The 27,783-nt window shown below is 42.9% G+C and overlaps 1 protein-coding gene across 1 annotated transcript in view; it reads right to left on the minus strand.

Moving 5' to 3' along the window:
• Positions 1-27,783, minus strand: part of TMC3 (transmembrane channel like 3) — a 650,080-nt gene that overhangs the window by 2,795 nt on the left and 619,502 nt on the right. The window contains exons 20-21 of the mRNA XM_078684118.1: positions 23,608-23,650; positions 20,037-20,298 (exon numbers count right to left, since the gene is read on the minus strand). Of these exons, the coding sequence (XP_078540244.1) occupies positions 20,037-20,298; positions 23,608-23,650 (305 nt within the window). The remainder of the gene's footprint in view (positions 1-20,036; positions 20,299-23,607; positions 23,651-27,783) is intronic.

Raw genomic sequence — 27,783 nt, forward strand, 5'->3', positions numbered from 1 at the left:
AAAGGCCTGAAAATGGAAGTCAATTTTCATTTGTTGTATGGAAGGTATTTAGATTGGTTGAAACTCTAGAGTTCTTAGCTAACTTGATGGCAGACTGTCGACCAGTCAGACTGGCCCTTACATTTACTTCAATGGTAGTGGCTTTTGGGAAGACAACTTAGTTGAGCTAAAACACCCACTGGTTTAATGGAATAGCATTTTGGTGCAGAATCAATACTGGGATAGATATAGAGAACATTGTAATGTCCTTTGGCAAGAACTGCGCAGTGAAACAGTGGCATTTAGCATTGGCAGAATGTGGAGGAGACATAAAAAGGCAACTGCTCCCTGAACAGTTGTTGGCCCTCTGTCGATCTCTAGAGTAGACTGTAGATTCCAGACAGTTTATACCATTTAGGTTCCTGTCACATCCTGTCCGGGTCTACAGATCCATTATAAGCAGAAATGTCGATTCTTAAAGGTTTACTGTATAAATAATCACAATTTTATTAAAAACAAGGAAGCTAGCATTATGCTTGTATTTATGTCCTTCTGAGCAGCAACAATTAAAAGTTTCAACAACAGAACGCAAACCACATCACAATGAAAACAGAACTCTCAAGTCTATATAAATCTCTCTGTCTGCCTTGTTCTTCCTCTTTAGTTTGCTGCTTCTGAGCAGAAAAGTATTACTCAGAGCTTTATGTTAATGTGTTGATAGATAATTATTATTGTTTTAATAGATAATTTATGAATGATTATATAGATGGTTTAGCATTTTTAAAGTTTATAAACCCAATTTATGGATTCGAGGAGTTAATTTGATATAATGAATTATTGTAACGTGCTGGGTGTCATGACCAGCATCTATATTTTATGAGATTTGTTATGCAAGATAAGACGAATCAGTGTAAATTGTATTTCAGTTTCTGTAAATCTTAAAACGAATCGTTTGTTAAAACCGCTTTAATAACAAAGAAAGCCTAACTTTGGGGGTTATTGTGCAGGTCTCGGCTCGCATAGGTGTTTCATCTACATTGCAGCTGAGCAGTACACAAAAGACTGCAACGGGCTAACGCGATGCGCCTTCATATTGCTTGTGCTGACACATTGCACTCGAGCAGTTGAAATCAGCTGTTTAATCTCTTGGCAATGCGCAGTGCTGGCAGTTCTTTTCTTGAAGTGAGTGCAATTTAAGAGTACGAAGGGAGGATATTTATTCATTAAAATCAAAAGTGAGGAAAAAGTTTTAAATTAACAATTTAAACAGCAAACAGAGTGAATAAAGTGAAGGCATTAGGCATAATGTCATAAAAAGAGTCTGCGCAGGAGGATTTAATCCAAAAGATTGTCTCTCAGGAACTGCAGAAAGCAGCTATAAAGAGACAGTTAAGAAGTATTGAAGACCAAGAGAGCAGTAGAGGTCAGGATGAGGAGGAGTACTTCTCTATCTCAGAAGGAGAGGCCACATTTGTCCAGGATGACAATATGTGAGAAAGAGAAAGATCTTGGCAAGAGGAGTCCCTAACGGTTCAAATAGATTAACTGTTAATATTCTGGATGTGTTGCCATTGAGAGGCTCCAACTTCACGTTCAGAGTTAGAACGTTTAGGTAATGTTTACAAAGGCCACCAGGAAGAAACACAGAGTTTTATTTTCTGAACGAAGGAAAACGTCTTCTATTCCAATCTCTGCAGAATGTCTGGAAGCATTGTATGCTAAGAGAAGTCATTGGCTGTTTGGCCTATAAGACACAATGAGCCAAGACGCCTCCTCATTGTATGGGAGCCCACAGACTTGATAGGGGCAGAGAGATTGTGGGTCACCCTGGGTGCCACCGTAGCCAAAAGAGATATTGCTCAATTGTGGGGTGGGCTATCTCCCCCTTCTGTGACATCATGGAAGCGTAACCTTGACTGGTGTATGTTTAGAGAGAAATCTTTATGTGGCAAGAGGGTGCCCCAGAAGTGGTCCTGAGTGTGGGCCAAGTGGAACACATGAAGGGGAGTTATCTGTGTGGCTCCTACTGCCCCCCATGATGACGAAACCCTAGCTCCCTGATTTTTCTAGCCTGTCCGCAGATCGTCTCCCTCAACTGCACTGTGTCCACAATGAATTGCCATGTACAAATATTATGTATTTACTGCCATATACGATTTTAAGAATGTTGATTTCCTTGTTAATAAATCAATAAAAAGATATTTAAAAACGAAAAAGAAACAATGTGCCAGAAGACAAACCTCAGCTCATTGTCCAAGATAGAAACAATGGATTGGAAGTAAAGACTTCTGCCATCTGGACCATGGAGATTCAATCGATCACAAAAAACTCAAATAAACTAAAAAAGAAGTCAAAAGAAACACCATCCCTTTTGAATATTTAAGAAAAATTGGATAAAAGAAAAATGTAAACCATCTTCAGACAAATCAATGAGACACTTAAATGTAAGCTAGTTGATAGCCCACAGAAATAAAAATGTTAAAATAGCAATTTTTAACATTTGATCCTTTTGCATAATCACCCCCATTTTTTCTGGACTAATGCAGCTAGTCTTTTGACTCTGTAAGCTGGGTCAGGTCTCAGTGCAAGTGTCTGACCCCTAAAGCATGTCAACATTGGTATGCCCCTATTTGGCATATTTAACTTACCTATAAATCCCTAGTATATGGTACCAAATGTACCCATAGTCTGTAAGTTAAACTTCACTAGTGGACAGCTGCAGCTATTGTGTCATCCACTAGAGTGAATATGCAAACATGACTGCATGCCTATCATTGTAGCCTGACAGTGACACATTTCAAAATAAGCCCTTTCTACAATGTCACTCCAGTGTATTGGTTATAAGCGCTAAGGTAAGGTGCATGGTAATTAAAAGCAAGATATGTAGAAATGTAATGTTACACATGTTCTTGCAAGGCAAAGGGACCAAAAGTTATTTTCAGTGTATCAAGGCTGGCTGCTGCATAGGTAAACACTGAATTATATTATTACATCTTATAATGCTATATACATTTAAGAGACAGCTAGAAATATAACTCAAAGACTCTTTTTAATAGTTATTTCAAATTCAATTTAACGGTAAATTGAAGTTGTTATAACTATAAAGAAAAGGTACTTTTAGTAATTTACCTTTTTCATGCCTAAAATGTCTGGAGGCCCATTTGCATGATCACTGTCACCTGAATGCCCCCTTGATGAAGTGTAAAAAACGCTCCCAGAGCAGGATAAAGGACTTGGGTGTGTGGAAATGTCTTTGTTCCTATGGCAGCATGACCATCTTGGCTGTGCGTATGATCCTGATTAACTTTAAAGAGGTGTTTCCTGTCACAGTCAAAAACAGGCAAAAATCTTCTGCCACCCTGCTTTCTTTGTTCTCCCAGTCAGGCATATACCAATCCCAGTAAGCGAGATGAGCTGATCCCAGGACTGGCATGAAGTGACTGAAGAGGAGAGGTTGCTCATTCTCCTGCCACACCTTTGGGATGGACAGACAGTCTCTGCACAATGGAGAAAGTTTTTCCTGATCTTAGATTTTGGCAGAGAGGGCCACAGTGGGATTGTTTGCAGTAGGACGCAGAGCTACTGCTGTAAAGGCAGGTAGGTTTGCCCCTGGGAATATTTGCCCCATTAGCTATGGCCAAAAAGTGGACTCCAAGGGTCAGTTGGCTAACCTTCTGTAAAGCTACAGGGACACATCGAGCTGCAAGAAGGTCCTTTTTCATGAAGAGCTCAGTTGACCAATTCCATCTGGATCTGCCCTGGACCCTGCTGGTGGCTTCTGCTGGAGTGAATCCTGATGCTCAAGTGCTGTTCCTGAGCTTCTGGGACCCTTGGCCATGTCAAGGGACTCCTCTTAACATCCTTAAAAAGCTGGGACTTTTCAACTTTTTTGGCTCCAAATACCTCTAGAGGACTGGGACAATCTTGCCAAGTCAATTTGATGAAAATGCATTGCCACTGGGCCAAAGATTCAGGTTGATCCTAATCTTTTCCACAGCAGCCTATCAGTTTGAGTGGGACATCACGCATGGGTATTGGGCCTTATGGAGCCCTGTTCGGCTAGAGCTTGGAGCGTTGCCCCGCTGGAGAAATCCGAGCTCCAAAAAAGTGATTACGTTTGAATGTAGAAATCTTTATTTATTTACTGAACAAAGACACCAAAGTTATATGGCCAGTGAGGGAACTTCCTTTGATGCAAATTTTGAATTTCTCCCACACTGAGCTTTCCCTCCAGAAGTCAGCAGCTCCACTGGAACTGCACCCACATGTATATGGCCTTGTAGTTTCCTTCTCTGGCCACAGCCTGCTGCCTTGCCCTGCTGATGATCTTTTCCATTTCAGAAACTAGCTCAAAGGTAAAACATTTGACAATGTTGAAACTGGTTTCTGTATCCAACCTGTGCTCCATCGTGGTTGGCCTGAAATCGTGCCTAGGTACCAGTCAAGCTCAACCAGATGACCGTGTTTGGGGCTTAATGCTTTTTGGTACTATTTCATATAAAAATTTGGTTTCAGATCCCCTAAGGAATTATATCATATTGGTTTCATGTTGTTAATTAAACTAGTCTCTATGTTTATAAACTCGCGCAGGATTTTTAACATGTTATTTTTTGACGTTCCAACTTTTTGGTGTTTCTAAATGCTTTGCCAAATTCAGTTGTAAATTTATCTATCATGCATAGTTAATTAAAACCATTACATGCCCATTAAAACACATTAAAGACAATACTAAGTAACATACAGTCAAATTAAGCTGCGCTTGGATAAACAATTAAAACAATATCTGATCAGTTTCAGTCGAGATGAACTTAACCCAAAAGTAAAATCAGTCAGAATTAATTTTGAGAAAACATGGGAACCAATTTGCATGAAATTCCCCTTCTGCTTTTTCTCCAGAAGGACTTACTAGCACATGTATCAACCATAGGTTTTGCAATTACCAAACAATGATTTTTAAGGAATAACTATTTGGTAATTGCAAATGCCTATGCATGTAGTAATCGCAATAATTTTAGCGATTCCTAAACATTAGCTGCTAGTGATTCGGTAATTGCGAAACGCTATTAGCTAATGTAACTCCATTCAGGTCCATAGGAATGAATGGGAATGCCTTCACAAATTGCAATTACCAAATTGGTAATTGCAAATTGCAAATGCAAAAGGAAGGGGCCTAGGGCCTAAGGCCCCCCCTGATGCACCCCCTCAAAAAGGTAAATGTGCACATGTGCAGCACGCACATGCCCTAGGGGCGCTGCACGGCACTTTAAAAAATGCACTTTTGTGCATTTTTCAAAGCATGTGCAAATTACCATCAACTTGAATTTGATGGTAATTAGCGTTTCCTAAATGCACAGTTTGCTTTTAGGAAAGGCTACATGCATCGCCATTAGGGAATCACAAATTGCAATTCCCTAAACGCATTTGCAATTTGCATTTGCTTTTTGCATTCGCAAACGGGCCGATTTTGTGAGGGCAAAAATGCTTTATGTATGTGGCCCAAAAATCTTTTTACCCATTCTGACAGTGAAGTACTTATTGTACTATGCAAAACTCATACTTTAAAGTGCCTACAGTGCAGCTATTGTAATACCTGCTAGGTGAAGCATGCACACTTATATGCTGACACACATGCCATAGATAAGTTATTCGGTGGCATACCCATTAAGCATTATTTCCTGATAGACATGATATGAAAATGTTTCACTGTGAAGAAGGGGTGGGGCCTTGAAGAGGTCGTGCTTTAGTGCCAATTATAGCCCAAAGCACGTTTTAGTTCACTGCTCCCCAACACCAAAAAAACAAAGCCTTGGAGACTGTCACCGATGTCCTGGGGAGGTTTCACACCCCCAATGGACATCGGCTGCTCAGAGCTTCCAAACATTTGGCTTGAAACCTTCTTTCTGCAGGGCTTTCCAGCGAATTGTTTGCACACCATGTGAGTTGGAATGTCTGCAACAGTAATTTAACCTATTTTCAGTGTTCTATTGTTGGGTTTCAAACACTCAGTAACTCCAAGCCTACGGGTATGGACCCTCAACTTGATTAGGGGCTTCCCAAGGTACTGCCTTCGTGCAGCAAGGAGGTTAGGACAAATACATAAAATATGTATTTACTTTTCTTCGGCCTTACCGCACTGTCTGCATTGAACATTTTCTGGCATCTTGGTCCATGTGCCAGCCTGTCCAGAGTTGGCAGGGCCCGGAAGATGCACCCTTACTTCAAACCGGATGAGGTGTATATTTTTTTTAGATAACTTGGGACTATCACCAACTTTTACCTGGATCCATGTGTGGTGTAGAACATTTGTATTTTTCTGAGTAATTTCTTGGGAATACCCCAATGGGCAAGCTTGCGCCAAAGGATCTCTCCTGGCATACTGTCAAAAGTGACTCTGAAGTCAAGAAAACATACATATAGAGTAGTTTTAGTAGTGACTGACTTTTCCATACTCTATGAAAGTGCCTTAAGGTTTGACAGCGTCCTGGGTCCAGAACGAATGGCTGTTTGATTCCTAGGGAACCTTCTGATGATCGCTAACCCGCTTTTGTCGATCTTGCAGTAGTAGCTTGCAAAATAATTGGCCCCATTGTCCAAAAGAGCTATAAGAAGGTAGCTACCCATGCTGCTCTTGCCTCCTTCCTTGAAAAAAAGGTGTATAATTGCCCCCATTAGATGTCTGGAACTTCTCCTTCTCTTACAACTGCCTCATACACCATTCAAACTTTGGCTGTCCAAAACTCAGCATTAAATTTAAAAAAGGCCTGTGGTAAGGCAAGCTTGCAGTTCCGTCCTTTTTGGGTTGCTCTATCATCGTCAACAGTTGTTCACTGGAATACATTTGACTAGTGGAAGGCACTTCCACGTTACCTTTCTCAACCTTTACGTTGTTTTCCTCCTCAAATACCGGACTTCAGGGTTCAATAAAGTTGTCACAGGAATGTGTGTCTCCAAGAGAAGCATAAGCTATGTTTGAAATGGCATGTGAGTAGTGGGCATGCAGAAAAATTTATCAAGATGACTCATTAATATTGGCATTACATTCTCTTCTACTTGCATCATCAAGTGAATTTATAATGTTCCAAAACTGTTGTGGGTTTCACATAATACAAGTGCAAAGCGGTTCGGCCACCAATTCCTACTGATGTTGTTTCTTTGCTGTCCAAATCTCCTTTCTATACTGTTGCTGCTGATTTCTAATGTTATCGAATTGGTTAAGGTCATAGGGGACCTTCTTTAGGTGACATATTTGTTTAGCAAGATGTTTCTTCTGCTGCTTATGTATGGTTGTGAACCGGGGGGCTTTGTTAATCGTACCAAAGCTTTAATATTTTCTTAAGTTAAGCCTGTCTGCTCTGTGCCATATCTACGCGGGTTGAGCTAAGGTTTAAATTACTGAAACCTTTACTGGACCTAACAAGATAATGACATCCACCCCACACTAATAATCCATTTTCTCACCAAGCTTCTTACCAAAACAAATCAGATCAAGACCCGAAAAGAGCAGTATTGTAAATGTTTCCTTCATCTTTGTAACTTTTAGACCTTTGTTCCTTCTCATGTGTAGCTCTTTTAATTCACATACTCCAAGAAGAGACACAAGAACCACCTTCCAACTCTTAGATTAAAAGAATCCGGCTAAAACCCCTTCTGGGTTATCTTCCCTTGACTCCTTTCAAAAGGACATTCTAGAACCACAAACATTTGGTTCCCAAAGGTATTTTTGCTTTTGGGATGCATCATCAAATTGCGATTGCATTTAGGGAATCACAAATTGTGATTCCCTAAATGCAATAATGATGCAATTTCAAATAGCGATTTTGCTATTAGGGATCACAAATTACGTTCAATTTAAACTTGATGGCAGTTTGCGAAGTCTTTGAAAATGCACTAAAGTGCATTTTTCAAAGTTCCATGTTGCGCACACACATGCCCGAAGGGCATGTGTGTGTGTAACATGTGGTCACATGGCAATTTCAGGGGTGCCACAGGGTGCCCTTTTGGCACCCTTGCAATTGCATATGTACCTATTAGGTACTCACAAATTGCACATGCCTTCCCATTCATTCCCATGGGCCACTAGGCCATTGGAATGAATGGGAATGCATTCCTTTCTTTAAAGCGAGTCGCAATTTGCAACTCGCTATTAAGAAATATTTCGTAATCACAATGTTTCTTCTGATTCCTACATGCATAGGGATTTGCGATTCCTAAGTAGCTATTTCTTAAAAAGTGCTATTTAGGAATCGCAAATCCTGACTTTGATGCATGTGGCCCTAATTGATGATTCAGGACGGAAGTTAAATCTCAGAGTAAGATGAAATCACTAGTCGAACCAAACAATAATGGACTTAACTCTCAAGCCACCATATGAAGTTTTCTTATTCCACTGAAACACACATAGGGGTCTATTAGGATGGCGGGCGGATCGCCACCGCCTCTATGGCGGTGGCGAGCCACCCGCCATGTCAGCCCGCCTAACATTTTCCCCGCCATATTACGATGGCAGTGGGGACCCATGTGGACGGTGAGACCGTCCACCAGTTTCCCGGCGGTAGGCAATCCGCCCAATTGCCTACCGGGTGGAAAAGACCTGCAATATGGTGGCAGTGCCTGGAAGGCACCGCAATCCATATTACGATGTTCGCGGTCTCATGCCTTTCCATGGTGGAGACTCCGCCATGGAAAAGCATGTGGAAAATGCCTTTGAGGGCCCGTTGTGGGCCCCCAGGAGGTTAAGGGGGTGGGCGGCTACACTTGCGGTGCCTGTCACGTTGTGCATGCAAATGTCAAACATGCCCTTTTAACATTGTGGCGGGTACTGAATACAGCACCGCCCGCCACAATGTTAAATCTAGAGGATGCAACCACCATGGTGGCGGTCGCTTCCTAATTGGCGGTGCGGGACCGCCACATGAATGGCAGCCGGTCCCAGCACCGCTAGGATGGCGGGCGGACTGGAGTCTGCCCGCCATCTTATTAGACCCCATAGACGGCACCCATCCCAACTGAGGCAGTTTAGTGAGGAAGACACACATATCAACACATACAAAACAAGTCTATTAAGCTAGATATGATAAGAAATTGATCATATTATTTTCTGACCTAAAAAATTCTATCACTTATAAACAATAATGCGATGTTGAAAAACTATGTCAACCAACTGAAGCTCTTCAGACCTTAATCCACACCAATATTCTATTCACTTTCTCCAGTCTAAAAATGACTTGCTTTTAGCTGACTACAAAACTATGCAAACTCAGCTATCCCTTAAATTCTACCAACTTATAAAAAAGCATGGGCAACAGAAGACAATCTCATAGAAATGCCTTTAGTATGCCCATGATCAAAAATTTTGCAATCCTCTCTAAAATGCCCACATCATAGTTGCAGATCTGCAGAAAACACTGCTTGGAAATCGTGAACACTATGTTTGCTGAACACTATGTTCACTGTAGGACCTTAATCGAGATATGCAATTTTTGACAGAGATTTGGCTAGTTGAAAGCTCAAAACGAACCATAAATCTCCTGTTCCTTCAAGAATGCTTCATCAAGCACCAAAGCGAGGAGAGAGAGCATGCTGAGGAGCAACAACATCCACAGAAAGTATATCCAAATCAATTGTATCCAACCTAAGAACTGAACACCATTCCAATGTCTTGGAGTAGAACTCAGAAGAGAGAACACAAATCCAACTAGGATGTGCATTAGATTATTACATTATTACAATCTACCATTCAGAAGTGACAACAACACAAACAATGATAGAGGTCATTGCTGTACTAGTCATTAGCAGTACACCATAATGTCACTTGTCTTTCTTGTACCTGATTAAAAATCCAAACATCAACATTGGATTATATCACAAGAGATTGCTTGAGAACAATGCAAAATGTTTGTAGATTCACAGACTTGTACATTAGGTTGTAGGATCGTTTTTCTCAGATTTATATACTGCCTTGGTTTCATTGGAACTAAAGAGATAAAGACAGTACAGCTGCAAACCTACAGTTCTATTTACGTCATTTATGTTAGTTTTACTGTCAAATCTAACATGCCTGCAATCTCCCCAATATCTGCTTTACTTGTGGATTTCTGTTTTCCTTGCACCTAACTAGTACAGACTACGGCAGTGGGACCCATTACTTCACCATTATTGCATAGTGATGTACATACTTAGTAAATAGGACATTGATGTCCACACTATGGTGGTGGGCCCTGGGGAGCTTATCCACTTTTGGGCCATATATATGGGGACTCATTACGATAGCGAGAGGCCTGCCACCGTCAGCCCATCGGTGGTGGTTCCCTCGCCAATCTTAAGGGCCAATCAGACTGCCACATTACTATGGCGTCGGATCGGTGGTGGTCGAAAAATCCAAGCGCCAGTCGGACCGCCCACATAGCCCAGAATGGCAGAGGTACCCGTAAGGCACCGCCAGTCAGATTAGGATGTCAATCCATGCCAGCCTTTCCATAAAGGCTGGTGGGGATGGACATTGGGGGCCTATAGCGGGCCCCCCTTCCCCATTGGACCTTTCCTTTGGGTTTTGGGGAGCACCTATGGTGCCACCCTACATATCCCTGTACCAAGTGACAGGCACCATCCCTTTTTAACATTGTGGCGAGTGCTGCAGCCAGCAGCACCCACTGCAATTTTAAGGTGGGTTATGCGGCTACCACGGTGGCGGTTGCATCCTAATTCCTATTGTGGGACTGCCGCACGGTTGGCGGGCGGTTCCAGTTAGGAGAAGATGGCAGACAGACTGAAGTCCATCCGTCATCGTAATGATGCCCATAGTTAGGTATTCTTGAATATAAAATATGTATTTATTTGTAGAACTGCTTAGTTATTATTTTTTATTATTGAGCTAACAGTTGAGTGATATGCAATTTACATAGGGGCAGACAGTTATTGGGTTAACAGTCCCCAGGCCATCGGTAAGACTGCCAGATTACAATACCAGCGGTCGGAGTGCAGAGGTCAAGGGGAAAGACCGCCACCGTCGATAGGATCCAAGATCCCGTTGGGGCGGCGGTCGGAATCCTATCCCTACAATGGAGGCGGTGCCTTAGCAGGCGCCGCCGTAGGGATTAGGATGTCTCTTTCCAACTGCCTTTTCTTGGCAGTGTGACCGCCATGAAAGGACAGACGGAAGCGGACTTTGGGAGCCCCAAGCATGGCCTCCGTCCCCCGTGAGCCACTGCTAAGTGGCCTGGGAGGCACATGTAGTGCACCCCTGCACACCCATGAACCGTGTTTCAGGCAGCACATTGTGCCTGGCACACAGTGCATGGTTTTGTACAAAGTGCTTATTCTGCAGCGGCTTGTGCTACGCCCCTTATCCTGTGCAGCAGCACATGCTGCAGTACTAAAAAGCACTTTCTGACCGCTGTGCTGGCGCTCTCATCATAACTGGGTGGGACTGCAGACTCATTTTGTGACAGTCGACTGCGAACACCAGGATCCAGGATCCTGCGGCAGTCTCTCAGCGGTTAGAGGCTGAAATATGCTGTTGGTGCGGCACCAGCACTGCTAAGCATATTTTGGGTTACTTCTTCACTGCTCTTTTCATGGTGGTGAGCCCACCATGAAAAGGGCAGCACAGAGGCAACAAAGGGGCCTTAAGAGGGCCCCCTGCTGCCTCTGAGTCTGGGGATGCATGAGGGGGTGCATGTAGTCTCCCTTGGATTTGTACCCCCAGTTCCTGCATGCTGTGGCATGTATGCCACACTGTGCAGGAAGGCCCTAAGAGACTGCTGCTGTCAGACCGCTGCACGACTGCCCGCCAGACCAGGATTAAGGTTCTAATCTGATGGGCAGCAAGCACCATGGCTTTGGCAGCCCTATTGTGGATGGCACATTGCACTGTCCACTGAAGAATTGCCAAAGTCGTAAAAGGGCTCTAAGAATGTTTTCTTTTTAATTTGTTGTGATTTTTTAAATTATTATATGTTTTAGCGCGTTTCATAAGCACATTTTTTAAATTATTTGTTTAACGAACTTTTATGAGTTTTGGTGGATTTGGAATTTCTTTTTTTAAAATTATTAATGTATTTTTAATTGAATTCTATTATATTCGTTTTTTATGTTTTGATTTTGTTTTATACTTTATATTAATTATTCTGTATTATTTCCAGCACTGCCCCTACTGTTGCTTAGGTTGGGGTAGAAATAGTAAATTTGACCACTCAAAGGACCATTCTTTTCCTACTGTTTCTTAGGTTGGAGTGGGAATAGTAAATCTGAGCGCTCAATAGTCCATGCATGCCCTACTGTGGCTTAGTTTGGAGTGGGAATAATTAAACTGGCCCCTCCATAATCCAACGTTTTCCCTACTGTTGCTTCGGTTGGAGTGGGAATAGTAAATGTGACCAATCCAAAGTCTAACCCTTTCCATACTGTTGTTTAGGTAAGAGTGAGACTACTAATCTGTGGCCTCACAAGGTCCAATTCTTTTCCTACTGTTGCTTAGGTTCGAATGGAAATGGTAAATCTGACCACTCCAAAGCCCATAGTTTCCCTAGTGTTGCTTAGGTTGGAGAGGAAATAGGAAACCTGGCCATTCCAAAGTCTACCCTTTCCTTACTAGTCCTCAGTTTGGTGTGGAAATATCAGACCTGGCCACCCAAAGTCCAGCACTTTACTCACTGTTACTTAGGTTAGAGTAGGAATTGTAAATCTGACCCCCTCCAAAGTTCGACACTTGCCCTACTGTTTCTCAGGTTGGAGTGGGAATAGTACATTTCATTCTTACAAAGTACATCACTTTCCCTACTGTTGCAAAGGGTAGATTGGCAATAATACATTTATTCATCCAGATTTAAACACTATTTAGATTTTTTATGCTGAAGTTGCACTGTTAATTTTGTTTTATTTATGTTTTAATGATAATGTTTCGTTTAATGGAGTTTAATTGTTTGATAATTATTCCACATGTGTTATGTTTAACAGTTTGAACATATCTAGGTAATTATGTTTTTTTAAGTTACATCTATTTTAATTCATTTCTGTTCACTTTTCTATATTAGTAGGGTCGAATTTTGATTATGCTTTAATATTAAGTTTTTTGTTTTTTATATATTATTTTTTTATTTCTATTGAACTTTATATTGTATTCAATTTGTAACTTTTTTTAGATAATCTTTTTACACGTTATTTTAATTATTTATTTGTATTGTGTAGTGTTAATTTTCAGACATGTAATCTCCTCCCCATCTCAGCCAGAAAAACCCTAGTCCACATTCTCATTACATCGCAACTTAACTATGGAAATGTCCTCTACTTGGTTGCAACAAGAAAAAGTCTCCAGCGGCTACAACGCAGTCAGAATACCGCAGCTCGTCTACTTCTCAATCTACCTAAGAGAGCCTCTTTGGAGAAAGGCCTTGATACCCTCCACTGGCTGCCTGTTGACCAAAGAATCCTCTTTAAAGCCTTGTGCTTCTGTCACCGGAGTCTACAGGGAAAAGGACCTAGCTACCTGCATGGTCTCTTGACCCCTACAATCCTCGTCATTTGAGATCAACAGGAGCCTACCTGCTCAAAGCCCCAAAAATCCAAAAGGCGAGGATGGGTGCACGCTCATTTGGCTATTTAGCAGCCAAAAATTAGAATACACCAACACCTCCACTTCGCTCAGAATCATCTGAAAGTGTCTTCCGGAGAGGCTTGAATACCTGGCTCTACCAGATGTGAGCTGCGCCTACCTTGCCCAGCCTTGCATACATGTTTCTAGCGCGGGGCACACCAGTCGGTGTAACCAGGTGCTTTATAAATGATTTATTATTTTATTATTATAATACATATGTATGTATCTATATTTATATATAATGTTTTCTAATGTTTCTAATTATTGTTTAAAAATAATTCAATTTATCAATATCGTGTTTATTATATATTTGTTAAGCGTTATATTGTTTTGAAGAAATCTATCACATTTATTTTTACATTTTTGTGCATATTACAAGTATTTGTATATGTAATATTATTTTTAAGTTACATAATTTGATACATTATTATAAGTTATTTAAACTTTAAGTACTATTTAGGACCAATATATTTTTTAACAACAATATTATATCATATAAGTCACAGACCCGCTGTTGCTAAACTAATGTCCATTAATTCATGGCAATGAGTATACTTTTAACAAAAGTTAAGACTATTCTAGTTGGAGCTATTTTGTAAAAAATGTGTATGCAAGTTTTTTGCATTGTTCTCCAAATATATGAATGGGTTGCTGGCATATTTTGACCTCTGGCCACTGGGAGTTTCCTACATCCTCCATGTGCCCCACCCCTAAACCTGTAGTGGACTGTCAAACACAGGACGGGGTAAATGTAGTAGTTTACTGAGTTTTCTTTTTAATTAGCCTAGCAGTGTAATCAAATTATAAGTATCCAACACAGGTTCAAGTGGACAATGTGTGACTTTTTGTCTTGCACAACTGCAACATGGAACTCAAAGTGGGTTAAAATATCACAATGAAACCTAGATATTTACACAATACCAAGTGTAGGAGTGATTTAGGCAAAATAAGGATGTAAAATATAGATTTAATATATATAATTAAAATATAAATAAATATCTATATCGAATAATTAATAGAATTATATTAATGAAGAATTAACACTGCTACCAGTGGCAGAAGTAAGATTGTTATTATGGTAGGACATTTTTTTTTGTTTAAATTTCTTTTATTGATTTTCAAAACACAAAAAATAGCGAACAAGTGAGTGCGCTCTTTGGTCTTCGGCTGTAACCCTGCAGTCGTATGGCTATGTTCGGTCAGTTAAAGAGAACATAGAGGCGCTTGTCCTTACCTTGTTTAGGGATCACAGTTATCAGCGCCTCTAGCATGGAGGACGGGAGGGAGGAAGCCTGGCTAGGCCCGATCGAATTAAAAACCCGTACTAGAAGTGGGGCCAGCACTGTGCAGAACTTTTTATAAAAAACTGACAACCCGTCTGGGCCTGGTGATATATTAAGCTACAAACGGGAGATTGTAGAGATGACCTCTTCTAGGTGGATGGGAGCCTCAAGCTTCTCCGCCTGGCGCTGTAATAATTTGGCTGTGGCGACTCCCTGAAGATAGTGAGCTAGCCCATCCCTGGAGAGGACTTGTGCCGCGTAGAGGGTATCATAGAATTGTCAGAATGTGTCCACGATCTCGGGATCTGTATCCCAATCTCTGCCCTGTTGGTCCTGGATCTCAGTGACTCGGGTTGCTTGTTGCTGCGCGAGGTGCCGATTAGCAAGGAAACGCCTGTCCCTGTCTCCCCCACAGGCGGAGGGCTGCGTACTCAGCCCGGTGAACATCCAAACCTGCCAGCTGCGCTCTGGCTGCCTTAAGGAGTTTCCAAACTATGTGGACCCCTGTCCTCTGATGAATGCGTTCCAGTTTGGCCACCTCTCCCTTTAAGCGCTCCCATTTCTCCCTCCTGTCCTTGTTATCAGCCGCTGCGATGCCCAGAAACTCCCCCCTAACTACCGCTTTCAGTGCTTCCCAAAGGGTCATCGCAGATATGGCGGGGGAGTCGTTAAGCTCTAAGTAATCACTCATGCACTTTTAAATTTGCCGTATTACTGAGGTGCGGTGCAACATGGTCTCGCGTAGGCGCCAGAACCTGCAAGTAGGTCGTCGATGATGCAGGGACAGGGATATCCACACAGCCGAGTGTTCAGATAAGGGGCAGGGAAGAATCTCTACATCCCGTGTCTTGTGTCAGGGAATCAGAGGTGAGTACATAGTCAATTCTGGCATATGTTTTCTGAGGGTGTGACTAAAAGGTATATTCCCTGGCTCTTGGATTATGCGATCTCCATATGTCTGTGAGTCCAGCCTCTGCAAGAAGTCCTTTCCCATCCCCCAAAAGGGCCCTGGACTGCCCCCACCGCTGCCCCGACCAGTCCACTGCGTCATCAAAGGCCAAATTAAAGTCACCCCCTGGAAATCTATTCTTGTCTGGTAGACTAGTGAGCTCATGTATAACGTCCCTGATAAAGCGCTCTTGTCCACCATTAGGGACATACTCTGTAGCAATCGTGAATACACAGGCGCCCAAAGTAAAAGTGTGTGCCAGGAGCCTACCCTTATCTCGGCCTGTTTGATATCTATTTGTCCCGGGAATTTAGCAGAGACCAGTCTGTGGGTATCTGTGGATCTGTGGAGAGGTGGTGTGTTTCTTGAAGCAGGCAGATATGGGCATTGAACTGCTCGAAATAAGACAAGACAGATCGCCGTTTCGTAGGATTGTTCAGTCCCTTGACATTAAGGGACAGGACACGGATATTAGAAAGCATGAAGAAAGGTCCCTGAGTGCGCTATAAATGAGAGCCCCCCCAGCCCTCGCAGCCGGAAGAGACTCATCAGTAAGAGGTAACAACCACCCAGTGGACTTATGAGGAGAAGGAGGAGGAAACCCAAAAACCCACAACAAACAACTAACAACAAAGGACATTTACTTCAAAGTTCACAAACGTCCCGGGCAGTCGCCCTGTGGTGAGGCGTGAAATGGATTGCAGGGGCTCCTCGCCGACCCCACCCCGCACAGGGCCCAATCAAGTACCTCAAAGTGGATCCCAGAATGAGTGCATATGACATCGCCTTAACCAGCATAGTTCAGTCAGCTGTGTTTGAGTCTTCTGACAGGGATTGTAGGACAGCTGCATGTTCTTTGGCGATGGTCTCCGGGTCTGGCGGAGGCCCAACGGAGAGTTCCCAACTCGCTGCCACCTTGTGGGGTCCACTCAACGCTTCGCAAGAGCACCCCGTTCCGATGTAGGGCAGTTGTCTTCTGGAAAGTGGAGAAGAGATGTAGCCTCCTGAAGGGAGCTAACCCCACATTGAGCCCCACATTGTTCAACCTTTATGTGAAACCGCTGGCTGCTGTCGTCAGGCAATGTGGCCTTACTATGACATCGTATGCCGACGATACGCAGCTGGCGGTGACACTCAGTGGGGACCCTGAGGTGACTGCGCCCAGATTCCGCGCAGGACTTATAGCTGTGGCTAATTGGATGCGTAGCAATTGCTTACAGCTAAATGCTAAGAAAACCGAGGTCCTGGTGTTAGGGAAGCAGGCGGAACTTTGGGGAGATCAGTGGTGGCCTCCCGAATTGGGGGTGTCCCCCATTCCAGCTGCCGAAGTTAAGAACCTGGGAGTTTGGCTGGACTCCAACCTTTCTTTTACCAGCCATACAAAGAAGACTGCAGCTACCTGTTTTGGTATTCTGCGAGGACTGAGATCTGTCCTCAAATTCTTCAATCCTCCTACTCGGCAACTGGTGGTTCAGGCCTCTATCCTCTCCCGCCTGGATTACGGGAGTGCTCTGCTGCTTGGAGTTAATCAAGCTGAGGCTACTAGGCTGCAGAGAGTGCAGAATGCGGCTGCACGGGCCATTGTTGGCCTTCCGAGATGGTGTTCTGTTTCTTCTGTTCTGACCTCTCTTCATTGGCTCCCGGTCAGACAGAGAATTAAATTTAAGGCCCTGTGCTTGACATTTAAAATCTTAAAGTCCTCTTCTCCTCCTGCCCTTACGGGCCTGATCTCCCCCTATGCCCCTACGCGATCTCTCAGGTCTGAATCCCACCATCTGGCGATTAAGCCTAGGTTCAGACTGAGTAGGATGGGAGGACGCTCCTTTCGTGTTCTGGCGGCAGGACTATGGAATTCTCTTCCTGTCCATATTCGCGCCCTCAATAGCCTGACTCTTTTTAGACGTGCTATCAAAACTCATCTGTTTGCCTCTGCTAATTGATCTTCTTTCTCGCATTCTTGACCTGTTGTGTTGTGGTACTTGATCAGGCGCCAGGACGCCCCTTCGCTGGGGCAGCTGTGCGCCGAATAAAAGTTATTAACATAACATAACATAACATAACATAACCTGGCGAAGCTTGCCCTCCCATTTAAAAATGAGTCTGAATGGATGGCCCCAGGAGTAGGAGACATCCTTTGAGCACAGGAATGTCGTAACTGGATTGAACTCCTACCTTTTCTGCAACGTGAATGTCGCTAGGCCTGGGAAGAGAAGAGGCCTGCAGGAGGGGACCTCGATGGGATGGTTGGACCGAGCCTCTCGTAGGATACGCTTCTTAAGTTTGAAGTAATGCATGCATGTCAAAATGTACGGAGGGGGGTAGTCGCTGCCTGCTTAAGTCCCACCCAGTGTGTCCGGTCCAGTTCAATCTGTAGATCTGGAGGACCCCCTAAGAGGTGGCAGAAAAGATCCATGACAAAGGCCTAGATGTCCTGCACCTCTGTTCCCTGCGGCACCACACCAATTTCGAGATCCTCCACATGGGCTTGTAGATCTAAGTGTTGGTCCCTAAGGCGCAGGACCTCTTGCTGAAGTTGAGATACCTCGTCATCTCTGGCCGTCCTTTGGTTCTTCAGCTGTCGACTCTCTCCCCCACCGAATCAATGTCCCTGCACATCTCTCGAATCTCCACTGTCAAATCTTTCTTCATGGTGTGGAATTCCTTATTGAGAGTTGCAAAGAGGGATTCCGGGACACTGCGCCTAATGGGCCCCTCTGGGTCCTCCAAGCCTCGTCCAGTCGAAAGTTTGTTCTGCGCCGGGCCGTCTTGGTACCTCCAGCCCCGGCCTTGAGTAATAGGTCCTTGACTGACCTGTCTTTGCCGGACTTGTTAGTGGCCATCGTAGGGTAGGAGTTACCCCCCCGCCGTCAGTGAAGAAGCGTGGGAGTGTCAGATAGGGCCACACACCCCAGGCGGCGATGGATCCCCATCTGGATTCCTCTCCTGGTCCTAGCCACAAGGCACACTCTAATGATCATAGGAATGGTGTCTCAGTGCCCGAGTTAATACGGCCAGGTGTCGCCGCCACGTAGCAGGCCAGCTCCAGACACCCCCCCCCCCTTCGGTAATCCAAGGGAGACCTCTGTAGTGTTTGAGTGTTTCAGGTCCCTGCAGCAGACATGGCGGCGATGAATGTGGTGGCCTGCCCAACCACGCTCTGGGGGCACAAGGTTCTCAGTCGACAGGGCCTCACATCCGCCCCCTGCACTGCGCAGCAAAGAACAGATCGCCCACCAGTACAGAGGACTTGTCAGGAGGGCGGGTGCAGGTGCAGGTCCATCACTGGTGCTTGTCACCTCCACTTTACTCTGTGGGGGTTGGAGGGAAAGGGCGCAGTTCCAAGGAGGCACCCCGTAGTTCATCGTCGCTGCGGGAGGGACTCACCTGTATACTCCAAGTTTTACCTGCGATCAGGACTCGGATCTCTGCAATCCCCCCCTCGGCTCCAGCACCAAAACTCGCGGAGGGAGGTGAGTCACCAGCTTGGTCTGTCTCGGGATATTACCGCTCTCACCCTCTTCCCTACCCGCCGCGAGGCAGGCCACGGGACGCGCCTGGCTGGGCCTGGACCAATCTCCGGGATTAAGCACCGGATTCGCGCCAGATTCGGGGCAGTGGTGTTTCAGCGGGTACCGGACCCAAACAAAGTCCGAGGCAATGTCTGTAAATCCGCTATTTGCAGCTATGCAGGTTGGGCCCAGACAGGCGGTCAGAGCTCCGAGCAAGCACGTCCTACTCGGCCGCCATCTTGACCACGCCCCGCTGGTAGGACATTTTTAATCTGATCTCATCCAAAAATTCGAGAGGCCTTTTTCCTTTTTCAAATATAATAAAGTCGACGTTTTTCCCTGTCATTTTAAATCTGCTGACTCTGCCTGAGGTTGTTTGTTTGTCAGCCTGCTGATTCACAAAACAAAGTAGAACTGTCTGGATAATGCATAGGTTGCCATTCAAATTTAGCCACAAATGGGGATTAGGAACATGCATGACCTTGTCTGTGTACCTTGGGTGCATGTCCTCAAAATTGAATAATGCAAGGCGTTGTTTTTGTGTTCATTGAAAGTTCATGGTAAGCCATGGATAGTGTAGGGAGCACTATGGTGCAGAGTTGTTTACATTGTTATTAAGTGCATTGTTTATCATGGTCACTGGCCTAACATGTTTTCACTGTGCTCCTCATTTCAGCCCATGATACGCATAAAACCCACTGACATTAATATACAAACATTCTTACCTGTTTGGAACATGGTCGGGTCTCTGTTTTTGGATTCCAGGAATAGTGGGACTTGGTATGACATTCACCGGTCGGGTAGTTTCAGCACACGGTGCAGATTGAGTGATGGTCTGTATCCTACTGCTTCTGCTTCCCGGAGATTCAAAATTCACAACACTGCCATTTTTTCTAGGTGTTGACGACCTAATGGAAGACTCCTGACTGGTTATGTCACTTCCCTGCTCATGTCGTTTTTCGTGCCCATCAATATTCTTAAATCTGGCTAGAAAATGAATTCAGAATGGTTACAACTACACCACACATACTTTGTATGTACATTCATGTAAAGTAGTTTAACATGCACTGCATTGCTTTTTGAGTTTTAAAAAGACTGAAGACCTGTCAGTTCTTGCAATAAAAATATTCATCATATTGCGGTATTTAGTAATTGCATTGCTTGATAGAAACCTGTATAAGAAGGCAGTTTGCCAATTAAGGTGGGAGATGGGCCATTGCCTGCATCAGACCTTCTGTATTAAATTATGTGTGTGTGTTTGTGTTTGTCTGTATGTGTGTTAGCAGCATGTAACTAATTACATGAAATACACTGTAAATCAGCAACTCGTTAGCAAAAGGACCATAAGATTGTATTCTGACTTAGAGGGGAAAGACTGTCAAAAAATAGTCATTAAAGAGTATATCTACAATAAAATCTGAGTATTGTCCTATAATTTGACCTTGGTCATGTCAACTGTTTAAAACAAGAAGAACAAATAAAGGATGTTCTCATGAGGTGCACTGATTTTCCTTGCCCGGGTCCTCCATGCAAGGCATGGCAGACAGAGGCAGGAAACATGTAGAATGGCACCACCGTGTGGGGAGAAAATCTCCTGTACACCTGGGCCCTTTGTTTAACTCCTGCTTCAAGAGTTTACTTTCTGTAAACAAAAACGTGTGCTGAGCAGACTTTTTATTTCAAGCATCTGCTCAGTAAATCTGCAGTTTTGTAAACAAATACTCCATGGCATTGACCTCCTTCACAGCACAGACTTCCTTGCCTAGCAGGCTGAGTCCTCTAAATAGGACCAATGGACCCTAACTTGGATGATAGAAGCCCCTGCCTGTGTCCTCTGATGTACCATCCACCAGCTCTAAATGAGCGCCTAGAGACCTGATGGTCTTCCCACTAATATATTAATACTACATCCAACTATTGGCTCTTAATACTGACCCCACTTTCTGTTTCATACCTAAAAGGCATCTCTTGCCAAGTAATCAGAGATCGGCATTTTAGCAACAATTTTTACAAAAGAGCATTTTATCTTTATTGTGCCTGTTAAACTGTTTGTCGAAGATCAATCTAGTGGAATCACAAAATTGGACTGACAATAATACCTTCCTCCCTCAAGAAGTGTGATCTTGATCCCATCTGGAGATAATGTAGGAGGGCACCATACTCGTGCATAATCAGCACTCAAAAATATTCGATTGTAACTAATGTAGTAAAGGGGGTAGAGCAGTTCATATTAAAAGGTGTTTTGCTTGAAATATATTTATTTAGAATGTGATTAAAAACGTTGTGTGACACTTTATGTATTAATATAACCAGTAGGTAATAACCTGAAATGTCGCAATTTGAAATATGTAATTATGACGTGTACAACTAATGTTTAACATTTATACGTATTATTTGAATTAATCATGTGCAAATGCATTTACACCGAGACATTTATAATTCATTGCATTTATTTGGTCCCCCGAACAGTTGCATTTATTTTAGAAGGGTGCACATATTCTGTAACCCTGTGCACTTGGTAACCTTGCAAACTAGGCTTTTAGAAGAAATTTATTCAGTTGCTGCTCACTTTATGATTTGAAATTCATGTTTAAATTTCAAGCATGGAATGTAAGCTGCTGGGCTGTTTCTATTGCAGGGTTGGCTAAGCCTCATTATTTAGAATAACAGAGTTTTTGTTAACAGATAGCAAAGCATGTGAAAGATGAGTCGGCTAAGGGAATTGGGGCAACACCCGAGGAGAGGAGTTCTAATGGGAAAGGAATGGCCAAGGATGAGAAGAGATAAGATGTTATCTGAATGAGAAGGGGTACTGGAGTATCCAGTTGTACTAGAGCTATTGAAATTTCCAAAGGAGAAACCACATGAGTCGACGACAGATGATATTATGTTTGTGTTTTAGTTAGGTAGAGAGTCTATCTTGTGTTGTCTTAGGGAGCAGACGTACGCTGCTGCTTGTGTGGCTTTACGCTGCTCGACCCTTCGTCAGAGTGTTACTGCTGAAGACTCTGATGGCTGACAACTTTCTTTTTCCTTATGCCATTATGTCATTACTTGATGCTTTAATTTAGGGTTGCCCTTATTAAGGTAGTGTAGGGAAAATTAGGTTATTCATGCTTGTTAAAGAGAATCATCTGATGCAATTTAACTTCATTTCTTCTTTTTGATTACATGCTTCATTTTCTTAGTTAGTCACTCGCTTTGTACTATATAGGGTACATCTCTTCAGGAGATTTAGATCTGGATCTTTTTGTATTTTCTTCTATTTTTTTTTTTAGAATAATCTATTTAGACTTGTTTATAAACTTATAATTAAACCTGCTAAACTGAGATCAGAGAGTTGAGAGGATTAATGTGTAGCCACATTAGTTGCACTGTATTGAAATGATAAACAGTGGTTTGATTCCTTTCACCCTCACTCTACTAGAAAGACATATCCTCTCTGAAGGGACATTTTGTTAATGGGCCTGGATTTTAACATCCCCATCATTACTGTGTAATTCACATCCATTATTGTGTAGAATAATGCAATAGTTAACCGAAGACAGAGCGTGGGGAATGGATAGAACATGACGTTATTTGTCCTGTCAATGTGTGAACGCTCACAAACTAGTTTACATGAATATTCACAAACTCCTATCCAATTATTTGTACTCATGGATACAGTACTCCTGATTCATAATGGAAATCATAAATATGCACTCAAAGAAGTATTATTCCTCACAGCTGCAGATTTATAATTTTCTCTTATTCACAAGGCACAACTTTCCAGATATATTACGGAGTCAAGTCATTTTATCAAAGGCTGCCATTTTTCCAATATGCAAATAAATGTTTCCTTCTTTTGGTCTCCAAAATGGGGAAAACATTTCTCACATGAATAAATCTCTTCTCCAAAGGCCTGCCAAGGTTGATGGGGCTCCATTACTCTTCCTAATCTGGAAGAAGATTTACTTCACTCCCTTGCTGGATTAAAACTCAAACAGTATCCAGTCAGAAGAGGTTGGATAGGCTTTGGTGAATGCTCACAAACTCATGAGTTTGTGGGCGTTAACAAATTTACAAGGAATCTTGTTCCTCCTACTCCTCATCACTTATGTGGAATTTATTACTGGTTTATTCAAATCACTTGTTGCAACGAATTAACACTATTTACACCTGCATGTATACTTTTATGGATATTAACCAGGTGTTAATAGAGTTACAGCTTTTAATCATCCCATGTTTCTTTTTTCCATTTTGCGAATACATTTAGTACAGTAAAACATACACTGCATCTTTATAGTGTTTACTTACCTACTGCCATCTGGAGCACTTTTTTCTTATCCTCATTCCTCTCCTGTAACACATTAACATATTATGTTTTTCAAATAATTTCATGCAGAATACCAATACCAAAGAAGAAGTTGGTAAAACACCCTTTCATGAGTCAGGTTCTGTCAGTTCTTTTGAGTCCTGATTCACAAACTGCATTTTGGAGCATGTAAATTAGTACTCTTTACATTACAAATGCAATTCACAAGCCCGCAGAAGAAGATCTAAACCTTTTTCTCCCCACCACAGTTGCGAAGATCTCTGCAGACATAGGCATACGTTTTTGTAGGAAATGTGAGTGGACTGGCAGAGTGGTGTGACAATAGGGAATGCATACTACACCATTTGTGAGATTGAGGGAGCATTAAGAATGAGTTTAGCAAGGGACATGCTGTCTGAAAACACATCCACAAAAGAGGAAGACCATTGCAATTCACAAAAATACACTTCTAGATAAACAACAGCCAAACAGAGTCAAAATAAGATTACATTTGCCCCATCCCAGTCTAGAAGTAAGTTAAACACCACACATGTTCAATATCTGGTTTTGCAACACACACCCATAGAGCACAGTGAAGGCAAGAGTTTAACATAGCACCCCATAGGTATAAATTATAAATTAATTAAATGAATTCTAAATTTAATTTACAAATATTTAAAATGTAACTGATAAAATGTAATTAAAAATATAAGTTTTAACTAAGTTTAAAATTAATTAAATAACTTTTTTTAGTGAGGGCGATTTTATTTTTAAATTGTTTAAAAAGTAATATTATGAAATAATATATTAATATTACTTTAAATTTAATGCACCTTTCTTTAGAGGTGGTAATGCATTGTAACTTTTATTTTCTTAGTTCTGTCAATGAAAGATTTCCAGTATGAATGCATCTCAACCGTGACAAACCACAGAAATTCACCATAACTCACACTTCCCCTCTTGCGCTGTGTTTGACATCAGACATGACATTCATGCCATCATAATGGACAATAATGATGACATCAATTATGACATCTCCCATGATATCACTGTTTGTCCTTGCTGTGTTCTTAGGGTGTGTTTTTTACATTATATATTTGTTGCTTTGAATTTTATCTATTGTGCAGTTTTTTTGACTTTTTTTTCTTTCTACCAGATCCTAGTTATCAACTGACACAACACACGCCACAAACTCACCTCATCCTATTTCATGGTAGACCTCAATGTATTCTTCTCAGATTTTCATGTTTTTATGATGTGCTTAATTTCCAACCCCCAGTGGCTGTGTGCACTAGGGGTTTGATTTTGGGATAGAACTGTGACCAGGTCATGTGCCCCAACCAGCTGTGATTGCCTAACTCAAGCTGCGCAGATTGTTTCTCCATTTGCAGCAGGGACTGGCTGCATGTGGTGGCCTTTGGCCAGACTTCACATCCATACAGCTGAATGCCGCCAATTCCAGTTTTACATGGCCTTCTGCGATGCATAGCAAGACTGAGCACATGATCTGTTATTTGGCCAGGTGATGTGCTCAACCTGCAGTGAGCGACCAACACGTGCTGTATAAGGCCTTCAGCCATGCACAGCAGTTGTTAGGCATAGGGCCGTACCTGTGACTAAGCCTTTTAGTAAACTCACAGCTGGTGAAAAACTGTGGCCCAGGTGTAGCACATGAACCAACCCCTGCTGTGGGTGCCCAACCTCCACAGTGCATAGTATTTGGCAAGCATAGTGGCACAAACATTGTTGTATACTACCTTCTGCTCGTAGTGCCAGCCCATGAAACTTGATCTGAAACCACCGTAAAGTTTTGGCATCCATGGTTTCCTTACTCCTCCATTGCAGGCCTTTCCTTTTCTGCAAACATTGACCCCGGACACCATTTTAAGTGTTGTGGATCTACAGTCCCGGAAAAGGTGTGAAAGATCCTGCAACTCTTTCCTTTTTTTAAATTGACCCTGGAAGGGACCACTTTAGTGCCCCTTTATTTTGACCTGAGGATCAGGATGTGCCCACCCTGTCCCGTTATAAGGCCTTATTTAACATTTCTGCATGGGGACCTTTTCCACGTCCTGAAATGTTTCTCTTGTGACAGTCAGTCAAAGCTCTGAAAACTGTATTTCCTGCTCTGATACCGTGGTTCTGAAAGGGACAATCAGGCACATGCATTAAGCAAAAAATGCCTCGCAAAAATTGCGAATCTCAGAAAAAGGATGTTTGCAAGCGCAATTCAGCCCTTCCCAATGCAGGAACCCAATTGCACACAAATTCGCAAAAATAAGGAATCGCACACATTGCGAGAACCAATTATGCGAATACTTATCTGTGAGTCCCTTAACAGTGTTAGCAAATAGCGAGTCGCTAATAAAGAGTCTCAAACCTATGCATGTAAACTCACAAATAACGTTTCTCAGGAAACTCGCTTTTTTGCAAGTGCAGATTAAGGGAAATCACAATCAGGTGGTAAAGTGGAGAAAAAGAAATCACACTGGTGCAACCACTCAGAAACCTATTTAAACTGACCCAGGAGGCCCCTGAAGCTTTTCACAATGGCAGCACTCGACGTGATGGTGAGGAGGATGAGGAGCCATGCAGCAGTCCAGCGCAGAAGGAGAATACAGGAGCGGATTTTCACATTGCTGGGACAAACAGAAGATGAAATCTACGACAAGTGCAGGCAGAACGGTAGGATCACTACACCTAATAGCTGAATTGGAACCTCTAATGCAGCGCCAGACCTGTAGGACGCATGCGTACCCCGCTCCTGTCCAGGTCCTATGCTGCCTGCACCTACTTGCCTCAGGCTGTTTCCAGTGGGTAGTAGCTGTAGCTGAAGGGGTATCACAAAGCTCCCTTTCACGGTTCTTCAAAACCTTCCTGGATGCCATGATGACAGGGATCCACACCCACATCACTTTCCCCACAACCCAACAGAAATTGAAGAAGACAAAACTGGACTTCTACCAGGTAGGACAGGGCCCTCGTGTGATCGGTTGCATAGATTGTACGCATGTTCCCATTTGTTCTCCAGCAGCTAATAAATACATTTTCAGGAACAGGAAATCCTATCATTCAATCAATGTGCAATACAAACCATATCATAACAGACATTGTGGCGCAATACCCTGCAAGTGCACATGACTCCTACATATTTCGACACAGTGGCATCCACACCTGTCTGCTCAGGGGTGAATTTGGCGAAGGACATCTGCTTGGTAAACACATATACATTTTCTCAACACAAATAGACTAAATGTCAATGTATAACTGTCGCTAACCCTTTGCTTACCACCCAGTTGGTGACAGTGCATATGCCATGCGTAACTACATATTGACGCCATACCTCAACCCAGTCACACCCACACATGAGCAGTGGTACAATGCAGCACATATCAGCACACGGACTGTAATCAAACGCATGATTGGACTACCAATCGCAGCCTGCACAAAACTGGTGGAGCGTTGCAATACCGGCCAGTGACCTACTGCCGGATTGTGGCTCCATGTGCCATGTTGCACAATATTACCACCAGGAGAGGTATACCCTTTGAAGTATCGGACAGTGAGTGTGAGGGGAATAACCAGCCACTGGCACAACTACGACAAGCGCATGGGGCATGCTCAGTAGAAGGGCAAGGGAGATGTGCAGACATCACACAACATTATTTCTGAGGTATGTAATGATGAGACAAGACACTTACATTTCAAACAGAAAAGTATTTACTAACATGAGCCCATGCAGTATTGTGTAGCCAAAGAATGGTGCTAAATAGTACAGTGATTGCATTCCAAAAACAGCAAATTAAACTATTCCAGGACCTGGAACTTAATCACTATCAGGGGTTTGTCCATGGTTACGTCACCATGGGCAAATAATAATAATAATAATACTGATATTTCTAAAGCACGAACAGCTACCTCACACGGAGGTGTCCCGGCGCTAGGCGAGCCACTGAATGTAAATGGAGTGGTTTAGATTTTTTGATTAAAAAGCCATGTCTTTAACTGCTTCCTAAAGCAGATCTATGAAGTTGCAGAGCGAAAAGACAGAGGCAAAGCATTCCACAATTTTACCGTCCCAGCGGAGAAAGTCCTACCCCCAAGCCGAGCCTTCAAGACTCGGGAGCATGTAGCAGATTCAATGTATTTGAGCGAAGCGACCTTGACTGCTGGTATCG

The sequence above is a fragment of the Lissotriton helveticus genome, chromosome 3_1 (genome assembly GCF_964261635.1).
Source record: "Lissotriton helveticus chromosome 3_1, aLisHel1.1, whole genome shotgun sequence".
Classification (NCBI taxonomy): Eukaryota; Metazoa; Chordata; class Amphibia; order Caudata; family Salamandridae; genus Lissotriton; species Lissotriton helveticus.